General features: G+C 36.2%; 1 protein-coding gene and 1 long non-coding RNA gene across 5 annotated transcripts; both read left to right on the plus strand.

Annotated features, from left to right (window-relative positions):
* Nucleotides 1–25: 25 nt before the first annotated feature.
* LOC121073053 (protein FRA10AC1) lies at nt 26–23,607 on the plus strand. Of its 4 annotated transcripts, none has more exons than XM_040563606.1 (14): nt 26–184; nt 3,143–3,219; nt 5,624–5,716; nt 5,799–5,844; nt 6,840–6,916; nt 7,571–7,654; nt 8,151–8,235; nt 14,499–14,544; nt 17,969–18,082; nt 18,857–18,899; nt 20,103–20,227; nt 20,857–20,895; nt 22,295–22,379; nt 22,835–23,607. In XM_040563606.1, the coding sequence occupies exons 1-14, from the start codon at nt 152–154 to the stop codon at nt 22,875–22,877; spliced, it is 990 nt and encodes a 329-aa protein (XP_040419540.1). In that variant the 5' UTR covers nt 26–151; the 3' UTR covers nt 22,878–23,607. The 4 variants fall into 4 exon arrangements, with proteins under 4 accessions (XP_040419540.1, XP_040419539.1, XP_040419537.1 ...); XM_040563605.1 differs by having other exon boundaries at nt 59–184; nt 22,292–22,379; XM_040563603.1 differs by lacking the exon at nt 26–184 and adding an exon at nt 1,207–1,314 and having other exon boundaries at nt 22,292–22,379.
* LOC121073056 lies at nt 8,245–12,881 on the plus strand. The gene is made up of 2 exons (XR_005821497.1): nt 8,245–10,331; nt 11,634–12,881. It is a non-coding gene; the product is annotated as an uncharacterized LOC121073056 (long non-coding RNA).
* Nucleotides 23,608–24,442: the final 835 nt, after the last annotated feature.

Here is a 24,442-nt window from a genome sequence, read left to right on the forward strand (position 1 = left end):
CGCGCTCCGCCGGCCCCCCGAGCCCCTCGGCGCCCCTCCGCCGAGCGCAGGCAGCTCCCGGCGCGGCCCCGCTCCGCCTCTGGCCCCGGTTTCCGGGAGGGGCCCGCGGCCCGGCCCTCGTCCGCGGCCCCGGCCGGCCGCCGCCGCCGCCATGGTGCCCCAGCAGCTGCGCCTCGGCGCCGCCGTGAGTGGGGCCACGGAGGGAGGGAGGGACGCGGGGAGGGGGCGGGCGGCGGCGCCGCGGGGAAGGCCCCGGGTAGGGGCAGGCGGCGGGCAGGCCGCGGGCCGCACGGCGGCGGGGGCTGTGCCCTTGCGGGGCCCGCGGCCTGCTGGGCGGCTGTGGAAGGGAAGGGAAGGGAAGGGAAGGGAAGGGAAGGGAAGGGAAGGGAAGGGAAGGGAAGCTTTTAGGGCGTGAAAGTGGCTTTGGAAGTTGCCTACGACCAACCCAGGCCTTCCCTCAGTGTCATTTTTCACGGCGGAACCCCACAAACCTCTGAGCCCCACTGCCGTAGCCTGCTTGCTGTTATTTACCTTTTACTTTTTTTTTTCTTTTTTTTTCTTTTTTTTTTTTTTTTAGTTTGAGAGTTTTAATACAATCCTTTGCAAAGAGACTGTACTTTGTGGCTTTTCTCTTTGTTAGGAGCGTTCACCATGCAGTATGTGCAAACACATTTCATAATCGTTTTTTTGTGAAGCTAATTGAACGTCCTGTCAATTTTTTTCCACCCAAGTGGAGGTTGCAAAGTCCCAGCAAAGCCTGGAAGATGACAGGAAGGTGCAGGAGCACTTAGCACTGAGGCATTCGGATCCTTGTCTGTTGCGCTCAGTTTCCTGTCAGTTTCCAGCCTTCAGCTCCTTGCAGCTCTCTCCTGGATCCTGGGCTCCCTTTAGGCATTCCCAGAGCAGTTTGTGTGTGCCAAAAGGAGCACTGGGGCCTGCCTGGGGCTGGGCACAGACAGGAGCACAGCCCTGTGAGCTGGGCAGGTAGAGGGAAGGCTGAGTGATGCCTGCGACAGGAGCTGTGCGATGAGGGGCCACGACTTGGGATTTTGTGTGTAGGACTGTGTTGCCTTTTTTTTTTTTTTTTTACATTTTCAGTTCAGGTGTAAGTCAGGAGTCAACATGAACAGTTCTAGATGTGCCCATTTTACTAGTGTGCCTTTACCTCAGTGAAAAGGGTTAAAAGAGGGTTAAAGGGTTTGCACCCTTTTCTGGATGCCAATGCCTCCTGCAAATGCAGTGCTGTGGAGTCCACAGTACCATGTGTTGACATCAACAGTTGACATTGCCTGTCTGCTGTCAGTCACGAGCAGTGTTAGTAAATTTACTGTGTGTAAATTGCTAGTTTATAGGAGCTCTAATTTAGTTGGTGCTTTGCAATAAGTGAATCCAAGATGTTGGGATTACTTAACTGTCAGTGATTTAAGTGTATCCCAAAGTACACTTGTTTTAGTACTTGTTTTACTTTTGTGGTTTTAGTTTGTAATGGTGTTTGGAAAAAAAAAAAAAAAGTCCAACATCGGTGCAGAAGATAAAATACTCAAATAAGTTATGTAATTTTCAGATTCATGCTTTGATAAAATGTTTGATAGTTACTTATTTACTAAAGGCATACTTAGGTTTTGAAAAAAAAAATACGAAAGCAGCCATGATATGAGAGGGTTTATCAAATAGTGAAAGTAGTTACTTTAAATTTTCTTGACAGTTTTGCATGACCATACTTACATATGCATCTTTTAAAATCTCTTAGTTTGGACACAAAGCTTTGTTATCTGCCTGTCTTTTACTACAGTTAAATATGAAATAAATTTTATGTATTCTGGATTGGGTTTGTTTGTTTGTTTGTGGGGTAGGGGGGAAATCAGTCTTGAAATTTCATGTTAAGCAGGTGTCTGTTTACACTCTCCTTCCAAAACAGAAATATTCATGAGATTCTTTGTTGAAGTCCATTTTTATGTCTTACCTAAAAGCCAGGTCATCTTGGTACCGTCCTGAGGCATGCAGGGCAGGCAGTAATTGTTCAGTCTGGGTCTCCATGAGTGCCTTCAGTGCTGCTGGAGCTGCTGATGCATGAACACAGCTTTGGTGCAGTACTTGTCTGTGCACACAAGGACTGGTATACACACCACAGTACTGGTGCCGTACTGTGCCTTCAGAGAAGGATTGGTCTGAAAGTATTGGGACATCAGTCAGGGGTGGTTGGTTTTCTTCACCCTGAATTTATCTTTGAACTTTTTATGAGATCATTTGTTGTAACTTGGATGAGTGGTTTGATCTGGCTCGTGTAGTTTTAGAACACTTTGCAGCTGGACAGCTAGAAGGAAGATATGAGATGATGAGTGAGAGAGAGGAGGTGGGATCGACTGAAGCCAATGCTTCCACTGAGAGAACTGCATATGTAACTGTATGCTGAAAAATGGAGGTGACAGATTTGGGCTTTAGCTAGTGCTTGTTCATTTTGATGGCATTAAGATATGGGATTATTATTATTGTTTAATAACATAATAAGTAATAATGGTCCAAAAATGTGTGGGAAAAAATATTTAATTTCGTGGTATGAATGTTGTGCCGATTAAACTGTATGTTTTTGTAGGCATCTTATTTTGTATTTAGATAATCATTTCAATCAGCTTTCCAGATATTTATATAAGATCTAACAATCTCAAATGTTGTACCACAGCCCAAGTAAAATTTTTGCTCATCCTTGTTCATTATTTTTAATGTAGGCACGTCATTTTCTGTCCTCCAGCTTTCTGAAAGAGTAGCTCTTGGGGAAAATACTCACCTTTTCTGTATAAGAGAGATTGTTTGAAAGTAAATACCAAAAGTGTTTTAGCATCTTTTTTATCTGCATCTGTTGAGATTAAGTATGGGAACACCTGTATATAAATTATTTATATAGCGATTTTTGACAGGTTGACAGTGTCTGTGAGAAACCATACTTTTTGTCCTATGTTATTTAGAAAATTTTCTGCTTTGTATGTTGCATATGATTTGGTTTAAACGTATGTGAGAATTTGCACTTGATTGTGTGCTCAGTGTCTTTTATTTATTCATGATGCACAGTACTGATTTCTAGTTATGCCGTATCCGTATTATTCTAGCAGCTATATTGACTGCATTGTCATTTATTTATTTCCAGGTGCGTGGCCATGGCGGCTATGATTCTGATTTCAGTGATGAGGAGAATGGAGAGAAGTCTGTGCAAAAGACTAAAAGGTAATGTAGTACAGAATTAATACTTTACATTGTGTGTTGTGTACTGTAATGGTCTATTACTGTGTAGAAAAGTATGCTGTGGTATGTGAAGTCTGGTGTCGAACTGATTTTTGAAAAATCAACCTCAGATTCCAGCATTTCCTCACACCAAGCTTGCCAAAGCATGTTGTCTCCCAGGGACAACTGATTAAAATCTGTTCTGCCATGTCCATCTGGTGTCTATGTGCCTCTCGGTTCTTGGAGCAGTGTGTTTCATTTTTCTGAGCATTAGCATGAACTGCTGGAGTTTGGCTGCTCCCTTCACTTCACTGTGATCCATCAGGAAACGTGAAACTGCTAGGAGAGCGAGGCAAGAGAGGCCAAGTAGCAGCAGGCTTTGTAGATATAAAACACCTGCTTGGAGGAAGTGAAGAACTGCTGCTACTTGTTTATTATTTTGCTTTTTTTCATTGGAATAGTTAATTTTCTTCATATGGTGCTGTGTGTTGGATATAGTGCTTAGAAATTAGTGCTGAAAACACGTTTTAGTTGTTGCAGAGCAGTGCTTGCATACGGAGGCAAGGTCTTTTCTGCTTCTCATGCTGCCCTACCAGTGAGGAGGCTGGGGGTGCACCAGCAGCTGGGAAGGGATGCAGCCAGGACAGCTTACCCCAGCTGACCAAAGGGATGTCCCATACCATATGATGTCATGCTCAGCTATAAAAGTTGGGTGGAAGAAGGAAGAAGGGAGGATGTTTGGCGATATGACACGTGTCTTCCCAAGTAACCATTATGCTTGCTGGAGCTCTGCTTTCCTGGAAGTGGATAAACATCTGCCTGCTGATGGGAAGCAGTGAATGAATTCCTTACTTTGCTTTGCTTGCATACTCACCTTTTGCTTCACTTACTAAGCTTACTAAGCTGTCTTTATCTCAACTCATGAGTTTTCTCACTTTTATCTTTCCTGTTCTCTCCCCCATCCCACTGGGCAGGAAGTGAGGAAGTGGCTGTGTGGTACTTGGCTGCCTACCAAGTTTAAACCACTACAGTCGTTTAATTTATGAAGAGACCTGGGAATTGCATTGGTGAATTAATTGGTACTCAATCCTTGAAATGTAACTACATATCTCTTATTTGAGACCATTTTGCCAATTCTTCCATTGGTTTGCAGAATTAGTGAACTTGAATTTTGTAGTCTGATCTTATTATATCATTAAGATTTTTTTAATTTATGTATTTATTTTGCTTTGGCACCGTAATCCTTGGACACTTTCTGCACCGTACTAAACATTTTGCCTACATTATACATACATTTTTCATACCTTTTCCTGTCTCTTCCTTGCTTTGTTATTAGACTTTAAGAAGGCTTTCTGGAAACTTTCCTAGGACTCTTGCATATTTTCCTTTGTAATGAAATTGAAGGAATGGTTTTCTAGTGTTTACATTCTGGGAAAAAGTCAGTGTTTTAATCATTGGAATAATAGAAGGCATTTATTTTATAAATATGGCTGTTCTCCAGTAAAACAGTGACTAGTTTTGTTCAGTTTTGATTTTCTTTAAAAGGCCATTACACATTACGCCATTCTGCTTCCTAGGTGGAACTAGCCATCAGGAGCCTTTCAAAAATATCATTGCTACCCTTGTTCTGGCACACTGCTGCTGATTCCCAGTAGGACTCTAATGTGGGTTCACTGCATATGTGAATATCTTTTTCTTACTCTATGATGATATTATTTTCACTTTAAGGAAAATAGTAGTCTTAAGCTTTTTCTGTATTGCTGTTTTATGGAATCTCCTTATGGGAATTTTGTGCCTACAGATGCTTTTGAGCAAATGATATGCTTAGTTTCTAGAGTCCCATAGCTTGAAACATAAATTCCCTGGCCAACTGGCTACAGGTTTCTGACTTCCTTTCTTTCAGCCAGCTGGTAATTATGGAAAAATCTTTTTTTCTTCACCTCTACTGAGGAATGAAACTAACTAACTAAATATACCTTTTACTAAGCTGAAGTGTATCACTTTATATTTAACTTTTATTACTTTGTTAAATTTGAATGTATTTTTAGCTGGCCACTGACATGTATGGTTCACAAGACAGTACTTAAATAAGTTTTAAATTACCATGCTTGCACTAAGAGAGGCAGAACTGTTTAATGAGGTGTTGAGACATTAGCATGAAAGGATGGGATAGTGTTATTAACAGTCTCTCTTATTCAGTGAACATATTGTCCTTCCTTTTTCTACTGGGCTGTGAAGCCTAGATCTATAAAGGGCTTGAAATGTAGAGTTAAATAGACAGAAACCGTAGAAACTAGCATAGCAGGTTTTGTTACTGGAGTTAGTGCAAAGTTTGGATATGGAAATGCTATTGCTTATGGAAAGTTTTTGACTAACATTTCTCCCTTTTTTTCTCCCTTATCCGTAGCACAAAGGAAGAAAGCCTTCTGGTAAAGCCATTCCAAAAAGCAAAAGAAGGCAATGTGGCTCACAGACAATTTGCAGCTGAAGAATGGGATAGGTATCTTTAATCTGATGCTCTTGTGAGGCTTTTTTCCTTAATGTAAAGGTAACTTTCACTCAAACGTATTTGTTATTAACAGGGAAGAAGCAAGAAAAAGAAGATTTCACTTGATAGCGATGGATGCTGTATCCTTCTATTTAATTTTTCTTCAAGTTTGACAATGGGGCAGAGGTTATCTGTTTTGCTGAAATACTTGGATATCTTGGTTATTGCAGCAGTTGACAGTGCAGCATCAGACACTGAGTAGTTCTTCAAATTAGGTTCTTTTTGTAAACCGTCTCATGCTTGTAAAGGAGACATATGTTAATCAGTCCCCCTGATGTTGTGGACAGTCGTTATTCACAGAGAAGCCCTGATTTTCTAGAGTAACTGCAAAACTCATTGTGTAGAGACTCATACATTTCTGCTAGTGTTTTTGAGTGGTGCCTATTTAAGACCTTTACTGTCCCGTAATTTTAACTCAGTGACTCAAATACTAATACAAGATTGTATGTTGTATTTAATGTGTTTAATTGTGCCAGTTAAACCTTCTGTGTTTGCTTCACAAATGCCCATTCTGAACACAGTACTCGAGGTGCGGCCACACCAGAGCAGAGTACAGGGGAGCAATCACCTCCCTGGTCCTGCTGGCTGCCCGTCGACCCAGCCTGTCCAGGTCTCTCTGCAGGGCCTTCCTACCCTCTGTCAGAGAGACGCTTACCCCAACTTGTCATCTGCAAACTTACTGAGGATGCAAATATTTATATTATGTGTTTTAAACCAAAACAGTAGTACTAAGAAGCTGTGTTCTGAATTACAGCTGAAGATTTAAACTAGCTTCTATATATATGCTTATAGAGCATTTTTGGAGAAGAGAGACAATTTTATAAACTTCTGGCAGCTGGTTGAGGTTTTAAAGATGAAATTGCCTTGAAGTTCAGTATTTGGAAGGTAGCTTCTATAAGAGGTTATTAGGTAAAAGTTGCTAATTAATTCCTTCCTTTCTGGAAATTACCAGAAAGTTTTTGAGAAAAAAAATCTTTCTGCTAAGTATATAAAACATTTTTATTATTATTTTTGTTTTAAACTAACAGTAAAATAATTTAAATACTGAAACAGAATCCTTAATTGCTTTATTCAGTATGAAAGACATAAAAAGTTTGTGAATGACTACATTTTATACTATGGTGGCAAAAAGGAGGATTTCCGACGTTCTGGGTAAGAACCGTTAGCAGTCATTCCCCTGATGTCCTCAGAACCTCCTTGTTACACAAAGCTGTTAAACTGTATCTTAGGGGGAAGAGAGGGATGTGTGTGTGTATCAAGCTACTGATTATTTTGGTCACAAGTAGTAACGATAGTCATTGCAAATATCTGGAGCACAAACTTGCCTTGTTTCATTTTCCATTGTTTTTATAAAAGAACTTACCATGAGCTGAATTAATTCCTGTTTTGTTATATAAAAGGAAAGATGACAGGTGAGCATTAATTGAAGGTGTGTTGAGAAAAATCTGGCAGTACCTTCAAAGTATCAGTCTGGAACATTTTTCACATCTTCAAAGTTGCTATCCATTGTCCAGAATAATGATATCCTTCTTTAGAGCTATCCATAACTGTCTTCAAAAAAAAGAATTTTCAGACAGAATGATGTCATCCACAGTTTCAGTGACCATTTACTACTGTGGATTTTTCATTTGGGAAATGGTATACCAGGGAGTAATACATTTTTTAATAGTTTTATTCCATAGTAATTCCTTTATACAGTGAGGTAGAGATAAAAACGATGAATACTGATGTTTACCAAATTACTATGTGACTGACTTTTCATGTTAACATTATATCGTACTAAAATAAAATTGCGTTCTTTTACAGAGCAAATGACAAGACGGATCTTGATATTATAAGAGAAAACCATAGATTCCTGTGGAATGAAGATGATGAAGCAGATATGAATTGGTACCTGGAACTATTATATAAAACATAGTATTTTTAGATCACTTTGTACTAAATTTGTGGTATCCCCTATTTATTAAGAATTACTGTTCATACTTAGTGATCATTCTTTGATCTTTAATGCATTTAGAAATGAAAGACCTTTAAGAGGTTTAGTAATATGACTTAGTGGCAAAATGAATTGGTGACAGAAAGAAGGAAAAAATATTTGTGCATTCTCTGAGATGACTGTTCTGAAAATCCTGAAGGAATCCTTTCTTAAAAAAAAAAAAAAAAACACACTTTAATTTGTGATTTTGTAGATATATTTTAGATGCATTTTCCTGCTTTTGTGGAAATTGCCTCTTATCTCAAAGAGTGTATTTCTGTTGCATTTCTAGCTCTACAACTTGTGTTCTTCAGATGAAACAAAACGTCTTTGTCTGGTTAATGTCATTAAAATGTAAAATAAATAGTATTATGTTCTATATTTAATAAAAATAATACATTTTTTTTACAGGGAGAAGAGACTTGCAAAGAAGTATTATGATAAATTATTCAAAGAATACTGTATAGCAGATCTCAGTAGATATAAAGAGAATAAGGTACGTTTCATTATTGTAAATCATCTTGGTTTTAAAGTATGCCTTTTTTTTTCTTACAACACTATATATGTTGTGAAACCAGATTGTTAGTACCCCTTCCCTAGAAAGAGAGTTGAGAGAAACTGTCAGGTTATTTAATAAGCAGCAGCAGTTTTGAATCCAAGCATTGTCACTGCCCCAAAAATGTGCTTCTGTGGGAATAGAAGCATTTCTCTCAGATGGGGTTTTATGAAGAGGTACATTGTGTGTAAGAAAGGCACAAAATGCAGAGAGGCTGGGGAGAGAAGGCTAGAGGGGTTTGTCTAGAGAAAAGCATTTGATGAAGCCTAAAAAAAAACTTGGGAATGTTACTGTTTAAAAAAAAAGTCTAAAAAGAGATAGTTTTGTACTTGAAGGGTGGCTGAAACAATTTTGGATATGCTTGTTCTAAAGCAGTATCTGTCGCTGGTTCTTCTTTTCTGTTTATGGAAACAAGATTTGTATTTTTCTTGTAAATAAATAAAATTTCTTAAGAGAACCAAACAAATTCCAAGACCAGTTTTCCTTCTTAGCCAAAACAGTCTGTGTTGTTTCCAAGTTTTTGACTAACCTTTTAGTCAAAAAGAGTATGTGAATTTTGTATTGTAATTTTGCAAAGTGTTGCTGAGCTCAAATGCCTATTAGTGTTGTTAGCACACAGTAACAACCCAGCCCTGCGAACAGTGTCTATATAAAGTTCTATGAGACTATTTATAGTATTGAAAATTACACTCACTGGTAAATATTTGCAAGGACTGGGCTTAAACTCTAGTATTAGGCAGAAAAGAGGACAGCCTTCTAAAGATGATTAAACAGAAAAATACAAAATTAAATTATTTTATTTTCCTACAGTTTCATATCCCTCTATATCCTGTCCCCACCCCCGCCCCAACCTGAGTTTCCCTTGAGCATGCTTACAGATTTCGTTTCTTTCCTTACTGTGCCAAGTTTCCATATGCTTGCTATCTTTTGTGGGAAACTGTTTTGCCCCAGTTTCCTATTTTTGTGTGTGTGTTGTGTGAACAGTATTCCCTTGTCAGACTTCAAATGTGACTGTCCTAACTTTGAGGTCACTCTGAATTCCTGTTTATGCTAGTAAGTCATTACCTATATTTTTGGAACTGCCATTTCAGCATAAGTGATACGTCAGGTAATTTGTTCTCTTTATTAGGTTATGCTTTCTGTCCTCAGATATGTTCTGACTATGCAAGAGTCCTTTCTCCAGTTCATTCTTGATTATTGATTTATCCATGCCCATGCTTGGTACAGAAGGATGCCAAAAGCAAGTTTTTTTCTTGGGAGTCAGAAATAGGCTGCTGATCAGTTCCCGTTCACACCAATGGAATGCAGCCTGTGCTTTCAGATTTTTTCTGCCTTGATTCTTTTTCTGTTTTCCAGAAACTGGAGGCAGTTATGTTTAGCCCCTCATGCCTTCTGTTCTGCAGTGTTGGTGCTATGAGAGGTGTAGGGTGGATGGCAAGCTTCTAAGCTGGTCAATCTTTTGTTTTATAGTTGATGATGCTTCTTTATATGCTGTTAGGTGGCGCTAAACTTGGCAATGAGTTTGTGTGTGTGTCTGTTTTTATCTATCTATCTATAAAAAGCTTTTATCAAAAAACATAGTTTGAGACTTGCCCATACATAGTCATCTGTCTTTTCACACGTATAATTGTTTTTCTATGAGACAAAATCTTCTAGCCAGCTAATTCTTCTACAGACCTACGCATAGAGATTGTAGTTAAGATCTCATTTAGAACATTTCTTCTGAGAAAATGAACTCAGTTTTCCTAAATAGTGGATAATGGTAAGTATCATTTTCGTGGGAAGCACCCTGCTGAGGTCTGAAAAATCAGCAGACCATCTTACCAATGACAAGAAGCTCAAAAAGCAAACAATAAGAAGCCTCATATCTCTTGTGTACAGCTTCATTAAGTTGATATTCTTTGTTAAAGGAATTGCTGGGCCCAACAGCATGTAAGGGGCAAGGCTGCTGCAGCTCCCTGCACCCAGTTCCAACCAGTAATGAGGCTGAAAATGTATTCCTCGTAGGCACCCACACAGAGCACATGTACACCCATGTAAGTGTATAATAATCATAGTTATTATTATTATGTACATACAATGTACATACAGGATCACCCACACAGATTGCAGACATGAGCACAGAGCACTCACACAAAGACAGTACCCATGGCATCATCCTGCTCCTTACCTTTCTATTACTCTGCACTTTTTCTTCCCCAAAGCTCTCAGAGTCCCTCTCTGCCTTGGTTCATTCCCTAAATGTCCTGTAATAAATCCTGTGCAGTCCCAGAAAGCTTTTCCCTTGTGTGCCATGTTGTGTCTCACCCCTCCATCTGAAAGGTGATCCAGAGAGCTGTTCCTGATGGGCCATTATGATGGGTTTCACGCCTGGACAATGGGGCTAATGGTTCTGCCTGGACAGCCCTGGCAGTTCATTCCTCTGGAGTTGGTACCTTGGGTTCCTAACCAATGTTGTGCTTCTGTACCCCTCTGGGGTTGTGGAGGTGCACCTTTGATGGCCAGCTGGCTCCTGTCACGGGTCTTGAAGCAGCAGGGGGCAGGGTATTATTTGAATTCTTTTTACTGCCACTGTCTCTCTGTGCTTCTTTGGGGGGTGTAGGTGAGCTTTTATCAAATTTAGTTAGCTTTTCTCAAATTAGTTCTTCCTAAAATTACACACCTGCAGTCAATAATAGAAGTTCATAGCCAGTTTTTAGTAACCTAAACATGGAGAAAAAGAGAAAGACCAAAGCTTATATTCAATGAGGAAGAAGCCCATTCCTCCTCATCTGCATCTTACCTTGTTACCATGAAGGTGCACTGAATAAGGAAACATCTCTGGCAGAGTGACAACTGAACACCAAGGTCTTTTTTTAATGGTGCAACTCTCACAGTTTGCTGCATCAACAATGAACTTTGCGTTGCACACAGAGGGTTACATTATTTTTTTTCTTTGCATGTCATCATTTCCTTTGCTTTTAATTTTACTGAGCAATGCCAAGGTGGTCTTCTGGTATGAGGCTGCTTGTAGACATTGGATAAGTGTGCTTTGACAACTTTTGCCTATGGTGTGTCTGCTACTCGTTACATTTCCCTAGATCAGTTACTTGAGGTCAAGGTTGTCTTTGTACCTCTGTGCATCTTGTCTGCAAGCTTTGAGGCTGATAAATGACCATCTGTGTATTGTCAGATATTTTAGCTCTATTGTCAATTTTGCTGTGCAGTAAGGGAGAGTGCGAGAGTGCTCTGCATATAAGTTTTACTTTGTTAGGCATTAGACTAGAAATGTTCTGTTTCCTTAGCCTTTGTATTTTTCCAGAAGGATTCTTATTTGCTGTCTCTGCTTTGTTTTGTAGCTCAACAGATTGGAAATGTCTGCCATTTGCTAAAAAATGAAATCCATCTGACACCTGGTCATTAAACAGAATATTTTATTCTTTTGCTGTGTTTTCTTTTTTTTTTTTTCCCAGACCTTTTTCAGATTTCTAGGCCAACTTGTCTTCCACTTGGTAATGTTAATATGCTCACTTTTGTCAGTATAGAAGGTTTTTCTGTGAAAAGAAAAATATTTAAAATATCTGTGGTATTTTTCCACAGTTTTGTTTAAATTTATACCTTTCTTCTTTTCTGAAAGATGTCACTGTGGACATGTTAGTTGTTGCTGCAGCTAATAAATATTATGAAAGCAGTCTGTATTCGATTGAGAATTTTACTCTTTATGGATATTAAAAGATCTTTCACATTTTTTTAAACTATCATTTCTTCATAAGTTAGCCATTTGATAGTCCCATAAAAAACATTTTGGAGTTGCTCGACTGAGTCTTGGTCTACCTTGAAGGTAGAGAAATAGCTCATTTAGTATCTTCCTGAACTGATTTAACGAGGAAGGTGAGACAGAATAACTGCTTCTGCTTTCCTTCGTTTTGCAGGCTGACTATTGATGAACCTACCCTAATTTTTAATTTTTCTATGTAGTTTAATCTGTTCCTAGTATTTTGGTTTAGTTAGAGGACTTAAGTTGTTGCTTCATTTTTATTTTATTGGTTTCTTCTTAGCCTTTTTTGCTCTCCGTCATTTTCCATTAGTTGGTGGAATAGTGATGGGCAAAAATTGAATTGCAGATAAGGACAGGTTTCATCCAAGCAGTAAACTGGGCTTCTGGTTGGTGGTTCTGGCTGCCTATTTTCTTATTATTGTGGTCTCTTTTTTTCTTGATACTGTTGCAGAAATACTCTGTGAAGGATATCAACTGATTTATATCATAACAGGTCATGTTTGGACTGTGAGAGAAAATGCATAAAGGTACTGAAGTAGCAAAAGCGTGCATGGATAACTTGATGGCTGGAGAAGTGGCAGAGGGACTATAAAAAAGCATTTCACTCATTATAGCCTGCAGCACACACATGCAAAATTGATGCCAAAATACTGTTGACATTTAATCTTAAACTTGCAATATTTTTCAGTTGTATTACAAGCTTTTCAGAATTGGAATACCCTTTAAAACAGGAATAGAAAAACACTGTAGATCAACTGTTGATTTCCATTACTGGTTCTGTATTTACAAATACGCTTTACATTCTGTTTTCATTAAACTCCTCAGCAGAGTTCTTGTTTGTGTTTTTTTTTCACTATTAATTTTTTTTGACTCAAGTGGTTTAACTGGTACTTTAGACCACATTGCAGATGGTACAAGCACCACCTGATCCAACCTTAGCTAATTATCTGATAGCAGAAACCTGATCTTCTGTGTTTGTTTGTTTTGTTTTGTTTTGCTTGTTTGTTTTTACAAAAGAGAAACCAGTATATATGAAAACTTTGTTTATATTATAAAACAAATTCAAAAATTACTGGATTGATTTCAAGAGTCAAATATTGGTGTTCAAATTTTTAGTTTTCTTAGACATCTCTACATAATATATTGACTTGAGAAAAATCAGTACAGACAAAACATTTGGGTACTGATGCTTTTCCACTCGATTTTTCAGCTTTGGTTATTAAGGTGCAAAGTATTTATGAGTCTGTGGCATGTTCTTAAGAGCCAGAACATTTGCTACTCCATTTTTTCCAATGTTCTTTGAACGACATATTATTTCTCATGAAAACTCCCTACTGATGCCCTTCAGATAAGGAATTATTATGGTTTATTTAAAAAAAAAAAAGGCAATAAAGACTACACGGATTAAAAGATACCTAGGCTCTGTGCAGTGTTTAAAATAAGAAAAAAAAAAGAAAAAAAAACCTTTAAACCAATCCAATATATTACAGAATGCATGTCACTGCATCTTGGAAAATGCACATTTGTGTGGGTTCAGTCTTTGGGTGCCTCAAGGGCAGCTTTGTATTCCAAAGGATGCTTTCGAACACAGGTGCCAGAGATGGGCTTTACAGCCATTTGTCCCCTACCTCTCTAATTTTGGAAACCTTATCCCTCCTTCTCCCCTCATCGTGCCCACCCTCACCCCCCTAACTTTTAACATGAAGTTCAGCATTTTCTGTGCTTTGCTTACAGAGAAAGAATTTTATTTTATCTTCTTATTGTCACATGTTCATGAATTTTAAATGAAAATACAAAATAGCCCTTTTTGGAGAAGTTGTATACCACTGAGGTTTAAAATAAAATAGTTTTGAGGTTTTGAAAATAAAATAGTTTTTCCTACCTGTTCTCAGACCTTTCCGTCTTTGATCTTTTCACTAGACTACTTGGCATTTTGAGACGATGAAGCAGATCCTACTGGAAAACAAAAACAATAGCTGGGTTATCTTCAGTTGCAGTTTCTAGGGAATGTAAAGGGAAATATAACTTAGCTGTTCCTTTTGTCATAGAATTTAGGGTGTGAGAGGTGATCCACTGGTTTGTGGTCATATGCCTTTTCAGTATTCCAGTGGTCTTCTCAGTTTTTAGTGTGGACAAAATCACAATGAAGTATTTAATAAAGCCAGTCTGTCCCAATTTCCCATTTGTTCTTCTGCCTGGTATGAAACATTTTAAAAAGTTATTCGCTATCAAACACAGCATCTACTAGAATTTGAATTGCATGAGTAAGTTGGGATACTTCTGGTAAGCAGAAGGAGAGAGATACTTTTAATTAACAGATAAAGAAATTAAATTTTAGTAACCAGAATTTAATGAATGAAACGCAGGACATCAGTCACTGAAAATAGGCTTTATATTACTGAATACATGGACTGTTCAAAACTGATTTTGGTTCTTATCATAACAGTTTGGATTTAGATGGAGACACGAGAAAGAAGTAATTTCAGGAAAAGGTAATAATGCTCTCTTTCATTTTATATTGCATTTCACCTTGCCTTTTGCTTTTCTTGTTTCTTTTCAACATAATTTTTTTTGATAGTATTTGACAATTTATGCTGATAAGTGTATCAGATGGTGATAGACAATAAATTGATGTAACTGTTTACTTCACTGTTTTATTCCACATAGCTCTGGTGTGCATGCTAATCTGCATAGATTTTTTTTTTTCTATAGAATCGTAAAGGTTGGACAAGACCTCCAAGATCATCTGGTCCAACCATCCCCCTACCACCAATATTACCATATCCCAAAGTACCATGTCCAACCTTTCCTTAAACACCCCCAGGGACAGTGACTCCATCACCTCCCTGGGCAACCCATTCCAATGCCTAACCACCCTGAGAAGAAATTTCTCCCAATTTCCAACCTGACTGAACCTCCCCTGGCGCTACTTGAGGCCATTCCCTCCTATCGCTACTTATCTACAAGGAGAAGCTGACCACTAGGTCCCCACCACTTCCTTTCAGGTAGCTATAGAGAGCAATAAGGTCTCCCCTGAGCCTGCTTTTCTCCAGCCTAAATTAAGAGAACATGTAATTTACTTTCACAAGGTCAAATTTGTAATGGACACCAACATAATGCATTTGGTAAAGTGGAATGTCATGGATATATTTTTCAGCTGCTTCTCTCCAGTAGTTCTGCATTAACTTAATAGTCTTTGATACCTTTAATTGAAGTCTCTGAATTCTTTTCTCAAAAGATAATTTTTTTAGCAGTTTTTCCAATGTTGTTTTGGAACATGTTAACTTCTTAATTAAAGTACTACACACGACATCTGTTTCAGGCTAACCTGGTTTTGAAACCATCAGTGAGAATGGTTGTCATCTCTTCCTATTCTGTCTGTAAATCAGTAACTTATTCTAGCTGATTCTGTACGTGGGTTGATAGCGTTGTATTACTGGAACTTGCACAGTGGTCCTCATTTCATTGCCTAGGGGCATGGAGTGTTCAAGTAACTGAACAAGCAAGTAAATTATGTGAACATATTGCTGTTCCTGGGGGTAGAATGCTCGTACACCTATGCAGTTTTCAGGAGTCATGCATGCACATGCAAGATAATTGAGTGGAGTGATACTGTTGATCAGAAAAGATCTGTAAACAGTTCTATTTATTATTATGCGTTACAAGAAGTTAGAAATACAATGCTGTTGTGTTTTTTGTTGTGTTTTTTTTTTTACATCATGTTTCTAAAGGTAGTTGTAGTCATACGTTGCTTTCAGCACTACAGATTATGTTAACAGGTACCTAAATTTGATACAGTTGTATGTCTTATTGAATGAACACTTTTAAAAGATAACAAAAGTTAAATGAGAAATTCATAATTTATGAATTATTGTGACTTCATGAGGGAGAAAAGAATTTAAAGATGCATTGTACTTTTAATACCTGATACACTATATTTTAAAATGCAGGAGAAAGTGCAGAATTACATGTTTTAAGCTTTCTAATGAAAAGTATAAAGCTTGTAGAACAATTGGAACGTAAGAATTGAGAAATGGTATCTCTCACCACTGAGGGGCGCAAGAATCCACTGTTATCTAGCGTATGAGATGCTCTGGCAAAGTGTAGTTTGAAGTGGTTATTTAAGAAAGACATGACTGTCTTTCTTTTGCTATTTTCTAATACAAGTCAGTAATATAAATTACTTTAATTAAAGTGTAATAAAGCATTAATACCTACCTTAACCTGGTCAGCTATGTATGAATGAATTATGATTCATATTTTAAAAAGGAGAGTATGTGCTTAATTTAGCTGTGACAGTAATAGTGGTGCTGAGAACCGCCGCTGGTGGATTGAGTTATGGTTTGGGGTATGTTAAGAAGGGAACATAGAGATGGGTTATTCACATTTGGTTGCTTTGTTTTACATGCCTTTCTTTGTAAGGTCGTGGGGAAGGAGAGTTAGGATGAGTGAAAGGGGATTGTAACGATCTCTTACTTCTTTGAAAAAAATATTTTTAATGCTTTTATGACATTCTACAGTGATAAATACTATTGAAAAAAACTTCATGAACAGTAGAATTATATATTCAAGTCAGGGCTTGAGCATGTGTTTTAGGCATTGCAGCGTGAAAGAAGAGGTTGAGAAAAGCCTGGCCATTTGTATACATATATGGTACGGACTAAGGATCTTCTAGGAAGAAAAAAAAAACAAAAACAAAAAACACCATCATTTAAAATATTTAGATCGTCATAAATATATGTAAATGTATAAGGTCACAGAATTATGGTGATCTACACAGTAAAGTCCTGGCTTACCTAGCATTTCATTCCTTGCCTTAGCAATTTGAAGATACTGATTTTTTTCAGAGGACAAGGGGAAAAAACAAACAAACAAACAAACAAAAAAAATAAAACAGACTTTGATTAAGTTCCCAAAAGTCTTAAATAGTATAAATTTTTCCATGTTGACTTTCATTTTTTTTATAATTGGTATAAATGATTCCTGATGATATAGGTTCCTGATAACCACACCTTTCATGGGGTCAAACATTTTGAAAATATATGAATTCAAAATTTTTTATAATGGCAGAATATAATTGCAGAACTGAAGTATCTGAGGACACTTCCAATCCATTAGTTAGCAGCTTAAACAGAATGTTCTGAGGTTAATCGTTCACAAACAGTCCTGCTTGTGAGCCTATTAATATAGATCCTTACCGCCAGCTCTGCATACAAATTAGTCCTCTGCAAAGTGAATATGTGTGTCTTTATTACTGCAATATTGGGAACCCAGTGATGTAAACAACATTGATTACATGTATGTCGTTTTAAAATTAGTGTTGTATTTAATATAATAAGCCCAAGGAAGCATTTAAAGCTGCTGCATGCTTTTTCACAGAATTAAATTTATTTTTTAAAGTATTGTTTTCCTTAAAGGAAAGTGTTTATGGAAAGTCACTAAAATGCAAATTGTATGTCTAGTATATCAAGTAAATTTGTAAGGTAATAAGAATATGGACATCTTAGTTTTGTTTATTCATTGTACATTGGATAGATTATGTCATTAAGGATGTACGGCTGAATTGCACCTGCTGATCCATCATGCTCTGATAAGTAAGTTATCATTTAGGGCATAGTATATATCCTAGTTCAGGATTAGGCTTTTTTTTTCCCCCCCCTATGATCTTCCTTCCTCTATGCAATGTAAAAGGAAGTTTAAGTTGTTCTTTCTTTGCAAATATGCAATATGAGACAAGTATGATTGTTTTGTCATTATTAGTTATTGTTTCCTTAATCTAGGTTTTATTTTTAGTTTTGGGCTTTTTTTCTTTGAAAGAAAACAAAAGCAAAAACTGAGCAAAACTGGAAATAACAACCCCAAGCCTATGCATGTTAATCACTGAACCATGGTTTGCTATTTCTGATGTCTTTAAAGGTCAGTTTTCTTGTGGAAATAAGCACTGTGATGAGGAAGAAGGCCTGAAGAGCTGGGAGGTGAATTTTGGTTATGTTGAACACGGTGAAAAGAGGAATGCACTTGTGAAATTGAGTAAGTCAATCCTTCAAGGATATATAAACCTAAAAGAAGATGAGTATCCTACTCTCGAAAAGCTATAGAGTGAGGCCTAATGATAATGATACTAGTTCATGAAAAGTGGAAAATAAGCTGTAGAATAGGAAATAATTTTGTTTGATTAATTAAAGGTAGTAATGGTCTTGATTTGTTGAGAATGGCTACTATTGTTATGTATGACAAAGCTGTTACAGGTTGAGCACTTCATCCTGTATAATTCATGATGTCATAAAATTAGAATAATTTATAAGCTATTTTCTATACAGGCATGTCTGGGTTTATTGGACAATACTGACTTGCAAGGAAAGTTCATAATTTTCATTGCTTCATTATGTGGCTTAGGAGTCTTTAGGGCTTTGGAACAGTCAAGTTTTTGCACACCTTCAGCTCAGCTGAGGTTATTTTTACATCTTTTGTTTTCTTCCAAAAAGTCTAGCTTTAATTAACTTGCTTCCTTTTCTATTCTTGTCTCTTGAGTGGGGTTTTCTTATTCAGTACATTTTGCTATATTCAGCAGATAATTAAACTTAGCACAATTGACACAGTTTTTCTACGTAAAATAAGCTAATAGTGTTTTTTCTTTTGTGCACAAAACACTCCAGGTGGCAACACTTGGTCTCTGGTGAAGATGTAAGAGACTTGTGGATCTTCAGTATAACTGTAGAACAATTTGATCTGTTTATTAATAAGTTTTTATTAGTTGTGCTTATCAAATACATGGCTATGGTGTTCTCATTCTCTCTTTTTCAGGACTATGTCCAGAATGTTCCTACAAACTAAACTTTCATCACCGGTAATGAAATATTTTGAAAATATGGGGGCTGAGTTATTGATATGTTGCTAGTATGAATAACAGCAAATAAGGATAAAAGTTCAACTAGACAATTAAAAACTTAATTGACACTGAAGTAGATTCTGTTCTGGAGTTCTTATAAAGTCATTGGCTTCACATTGTTGAGACTTAGGTACTTTTGTGCTAATGAAAGTACAAAACTTCCCAAACTAGAAGAATCTTCCTTTCCCCAAAGTTTGCTTTTCTTAGTTTCAGCCCAATTGTTATTTTTCTCTTCAGAAAGTTTACGAAAAATACCATCCTTTTATTTTATCTTTTGCCATGTTTAAGAGTTGGAAAGCTTTTCCTTTGTTAAAAAATAGGATTATTACGTGTGAGGCAAACAGTGCTTTGAAATTCTGAATTTAAGTATTTGCTCTTCTTTGAGAATCACTTCTAATAGCAGAGAAAACTAAAATACTCAATTTGGAACCTACAAAATATGTGCATTAACACTTGATTTGTTTTTGATTATCGTCTGTAATCTTTTTGAATTGCACAGCTTTTCCAGTTTTATGGTCTTCTGGATCTTGAAGTGGTCTCAGTTGTATGGCTTAATCGCTAAAGTGTCTAAAAAGCATGTGAAAGGAAAACCTTTGAGCTAGGAAAATACTGTTTCTGTTTTAAAGTAACACAAATGAAAGGTGTGTCTAGATGGATTTATACATAAAAGGTAGTTTATTTTAAAAGATAATTCATACTCAATTTCATTAAAGTGCTGTGTAGGCACATATTAAGAACGACAACTAACTGAGATTTGTTTGATTTGTCTTGTTTCTTTTTGGAACTAAAATTGTAAAACCACATGGATTCAAAAAAAAGCACGGTCAAGCATATTTTCTCTAAGTTGGCTTCAGAGTAGTACATACTTAGAAATAATTTTCCTGACTGTTCTAGATTAAGAAGCAGGAAATAAATCCTTATATTCATACAGTAAGCCTACATAAGTCACATGGAAAATAAAATACATGGGTTGTTGGTCTGCAGCAGTTTCTTAGGCTTAAGATTCTTCTGCATCAGCTGATTTTTTTTGTAGTTTTGTTTAACTAATGATAAGCTTCAGAAAAAAATGGCAACTGTTTGAGTGAATTAAATACCTAAGATTTACCCTTGCTTGAAGGGTATATATACCAAAGAAGATGTACCTTTTTTTTTTTTTTAAAGGAGGAAAGAAATCAAAGCAAGCAAGAAAAGAGGCACAGCTGCACTGAGCTCTAAAGAACCAAAAGTTAAGAAGACAAAATTATCTCGTTCAACAAAAAAGAAGTCAAAAAAAAAGACCCATAAAGGTACATTTAAATTTTAAAACTTCAATATTATTAAAAAAAAAAAAAGAGAGGAATGTTAATTTTACCATACCTATATAGGTATGTATATAGATATGCAAAATATGTAGATATGCAGTTGTTTCTAGACTGTAACATGGGTAGTCAAAAAAATAATTTTTTTAGGTTAAAGAGAAAGATTTATTTGAAAAAAAAAGATTCATTTCTTACATTATATAGAGAGGAAGAACCTTTTGAAAAATGTTTATTGCCACAAAAATTTGTTCAAGAATTGGATATTATATTAGATTGTACATTGTCCAAAAATCAGATATTGCATACCAGAGAGGGTTCTGAAGTACCTAATTCCTTGGGGAGTTGAAAGCATTTTGGAAATGTAAGATAACCTTTTTACACCACAGATCTTGGGATAACTTATTTGAGCTCAAACTGATGATCTTTGAACTTATGAAAAGAAATGCTTTGCTTCAGTGTTTGCTTTCTTTTTTTGAATGTAATTGAGTATGTATGCATGAGCACATGTTTATGTGTAATTTGTTGTAACAGAAGTATCCTTTGTAAACATTTTAAGATAACAGATAAAACCAAGATAAGCTTACTATTTTTTAAATTGTATTTGTGTTTCTTTCTAGATGAGGTTTCTTCAGAAGATTCAGATAATTCTGATAAAGGTAGAGTATTTCAATATCTTCTGCATCTTTATGTTTTTATAATAAGTTGTATTATTTCATATACATTTGTCGTTGGTATTAGTTGTATTCACTGGCAGTTCTAATATTTGATAAGATGGTAAGAAGGCTATGTTGAAAACAAGCAGAGATAGTAAGGTTCAACATAATTACTTATAATTATTGGAGAAAATATAACGAATTTTAGGAAGAAAATCTTTAAGGAAAGAAGAAAAGTGTGGTTGGATACACAATGAAAATAGTCCGAAAAATAAAGGGGTAGATTGTTCCAGAAAAGAGCAGATGGTGCAACAATACCCCAATTATTGTTAATAATTGCACGGGTCCAGGTATGTAAATATGTGCTGTGTAAATAAAGTACTTTTCTAATACAGTGAGTACTACAATTCCTTTCATCGAACAATAGAAATATGTACTGAATTCACAAAATTAATAGGAGAGTAGTGGGAGAAGACACCATGCCAAATAAATTCTAGGCTTTAACCAAAGTCTTCCAGCTATCACCATTAGTACCTCAGAGATCCATTGCAGATGGATGTGCTCAGAGTCTCAGTGACTCCTTAGGCAGTGGTTATCTTTGTATCTCAGTAATTCTAGTACCCTATTTCTTTTCTGGTGAAATAAGCCCCATCTTCTGGTCATACTAATTCATGCTGCAGAGTCTCAAGAAAGGACTGAATGTTTCTGTTTATTGCTGTGCTGTGCAATATACTTTGAGGAATGTCCTAGATAAGGAAGGATACAGGATAGAGATACAGGAAGACCCAAAGCAGTTTTCTGAAAACTTGGATCTTGCCCAAAGTCTCTGTGGAAAGCTTTATTGGAAGATTTTAGAATGGTGGTGGGTTTTTTTGGTTTGGTTTTGTTTTGTTTTTTTTGTAAGTCAAGACGTATTTCTGATAATGAGACAGGTTTCTTGTTTTTCACTCCTTCTGTATACTTATATGGAACAGTTATGTAATCTATATTTTCTGGCAATTTCACTGATACATTACCATTGATGTGTCATTCAAGTAGTAAAGTAATTCTTTCATTTAATATCACAAATTATATTGTAATACAACTGTATTGTAATAAAGTGGTTGTTATTATAAAACTTTCATTTTACAAAGTACTATGCTGCTGTTTTATCAAGATCAGTGTTCTGACATGATTTTTACTATGTTTGGCCAAAATATCAATTACTGATACCTGAGTCTTCTTGGTGCTGTATTGAATAAGACTAGAAAATGTTTTAATTTTTACTTCATTCAAAGTAAAGCGTTTTTTTATTCTCAGGGTTAAAATGAAAAGTTTCCCCTACCTACTTACTTATTATAAATAAGTAAATAAATAAATTCACTCAAAACTTATTACTTAAGCACTCTAAATTTTTTAACAGATTCAGATAACAGTGATGTGCAAGATGGTCCTTCAGATGCTGATTTTTGGAAAGGTCCTCTGCAAGAAACAGATGAAAAATCACGGTTAGTTCATCACAGTTAACTTTTATCTGGTATTGTGACCATTTAGAACTGCAAAGGCAGAGACTGAGTGTTTTAATGACTCTGACATTTAAAGTTATGTCAAATCTCCTTCTATGTAGTGAATCTAGGAATGCTTTTTTATATAAGAGGACACATACACAGCACTGGAGGAGAAACCTTTGTCAAGCTGCTACATTACCACTGCTGTATTATCTGCTACTGTCCTGTTAACTATTTTAGAAGTAAATCTTGACAGTCAAATCACTGCTGTTGTACAGAAGAGGAAATGCGAAGGGTGTGGGAATGTATTGAATAAGTCAAAGTGATCTATACCGGGTACATAATTCAGACATACTCTAACCAGAAATCTGCTAAATGTTTTTCATACAAAGATTTATCTCCTAGATACAGATCAAAAGCAGAACTTTCTTTGACATATTTTTATTTTTCTACAGGGAAGAAGAGTTTGATGAATACTTTCAAGACTTGTTTCTCTGAGACTTGAAATTGATGTAGGTTGATTTTCTTCATGAATTGTCTAGATGAGCATCTGGAAATTGATTCACAATTAGGGACCATAAACCTCTTTCTGACAACATACCTTTTCCACGGTCACTCCATATGAACCGTCTGACTGGATTATCTTTGCAGAAGGCTTCAGGGCTAAAAGCTTTCTTTTTCTTGTGGTAAGCTGAATATTCATGAAATATGAGAAATATTTTTTCAGTTCATACCAAAAGATTTATGACACCCTATCGTAAAAATCGGAAGAAGGTAAACAAGCAAGAAAATAGTTTATTGACAGTATACCACAGAAGTAGGCTGTTCCTTTATTTTATCCCAAAATTCAGTTGCCAGATTTTTGTAAAGGGCATTTTAGAAGATTCTATTACTGGTTTAAAAACATACACTTTATTATACTCATGTTTGTAATTTATTAAACAAGAGTTAATAGCCTTGAAGTTATCAGTCACATAGACTTCAATATTCAGATATTAGCCTGTGTATTTTTAAATGCCATTAGAGAAGTTCATTTTTGTCAACAGTGTATTTTACTTGAATTTAAGTAAATCATATCTGAAATGTCTCCCCTGCTCTTTAAGAAGTTTTCATTGTGACCTTGTTTTAAATTTTATTTATAATATGATGTGACTAGTAATTCCACTCCTTACTAAAAATCTGAATGGCTGTTGGAATCTTTGATTTAATAAAGTGTGTGGCTTGCCACTCAAGAGGTACACGTAGCTTGTATGTTATCTGTGGTTTCTGATCTCCTTAGCATTGATAGAATGTTAATCCTTCTTTAAAGTGTAATCCTGACTATACAAGTAAAGAATGCATAGTGCTTGAGAAACCTACTGGATTCATCTCTGTTTTCAAATTGAAACACAACTTTAAGCATTCTTCACTGCATATTTCCAAAGAAACAGTCTGCACATGAATAGTTATGGTGACCATTTTCTTTGTTGGATGAAAATTACTTTAGATAAAAAGGACAAACTCTTTTGAATTAAGTGTTCATGTAATACAAGCTGAGGAAAGTTAATGTTATAGAAAATATATTTTTATAGTGCTTTCCACTGTAGATCTATTTGTAGAAAGTATTTATGGTAAGTATTTTATGTGGAAAATGTAACAGAGATGGTTGCAGTGTATTTATGAACATATTACATGCACTCATATGAATGAGTAGTCAACTATTTACAAGTATTTCTTAACATAATTACATTTTAGATAGTTTTTACTTATGTAATAGATGACAGTACAAGGACATATTTAGTGTGTCCTTGAATAACAAATAAAAAGTAGCCTTGCATGAAGGCTTCTTTAGGTAAGAAGATGGATTTAAAGGTTAATTCTCTGTCATCTTGCAAGCTTGGTTGAGAGCCAAATCCAATCTGCAGCAATCTGCTTACATGTATGCAACTTGCCCAAACGGGTTTTTGTAGAATGTGTTGCTCTATTTGTTGCTGCAAGTATTGCATATTAGGTGTTGGTTCTGGATAGCTAACTCTGTTTTGAGGCCTCAAAATACGTTTATAAAATGTTACAGCATATATATT

This window comes from Cygnus olor, chromosome 7 (genome assembly GCF_009769625.2).
Source record: "Cygnus olor isolate bCygOlo1 chromosome 7, bCygOlo1.pri.v2, whole genome shotgun sequence".
NCBI classification, from domain to species: domain Eukaryota; kingdom Metazoa; phylum Chordata; class Aves; order Anseriformes; family Anatidae; genus Cygnus; species Cygnus olor.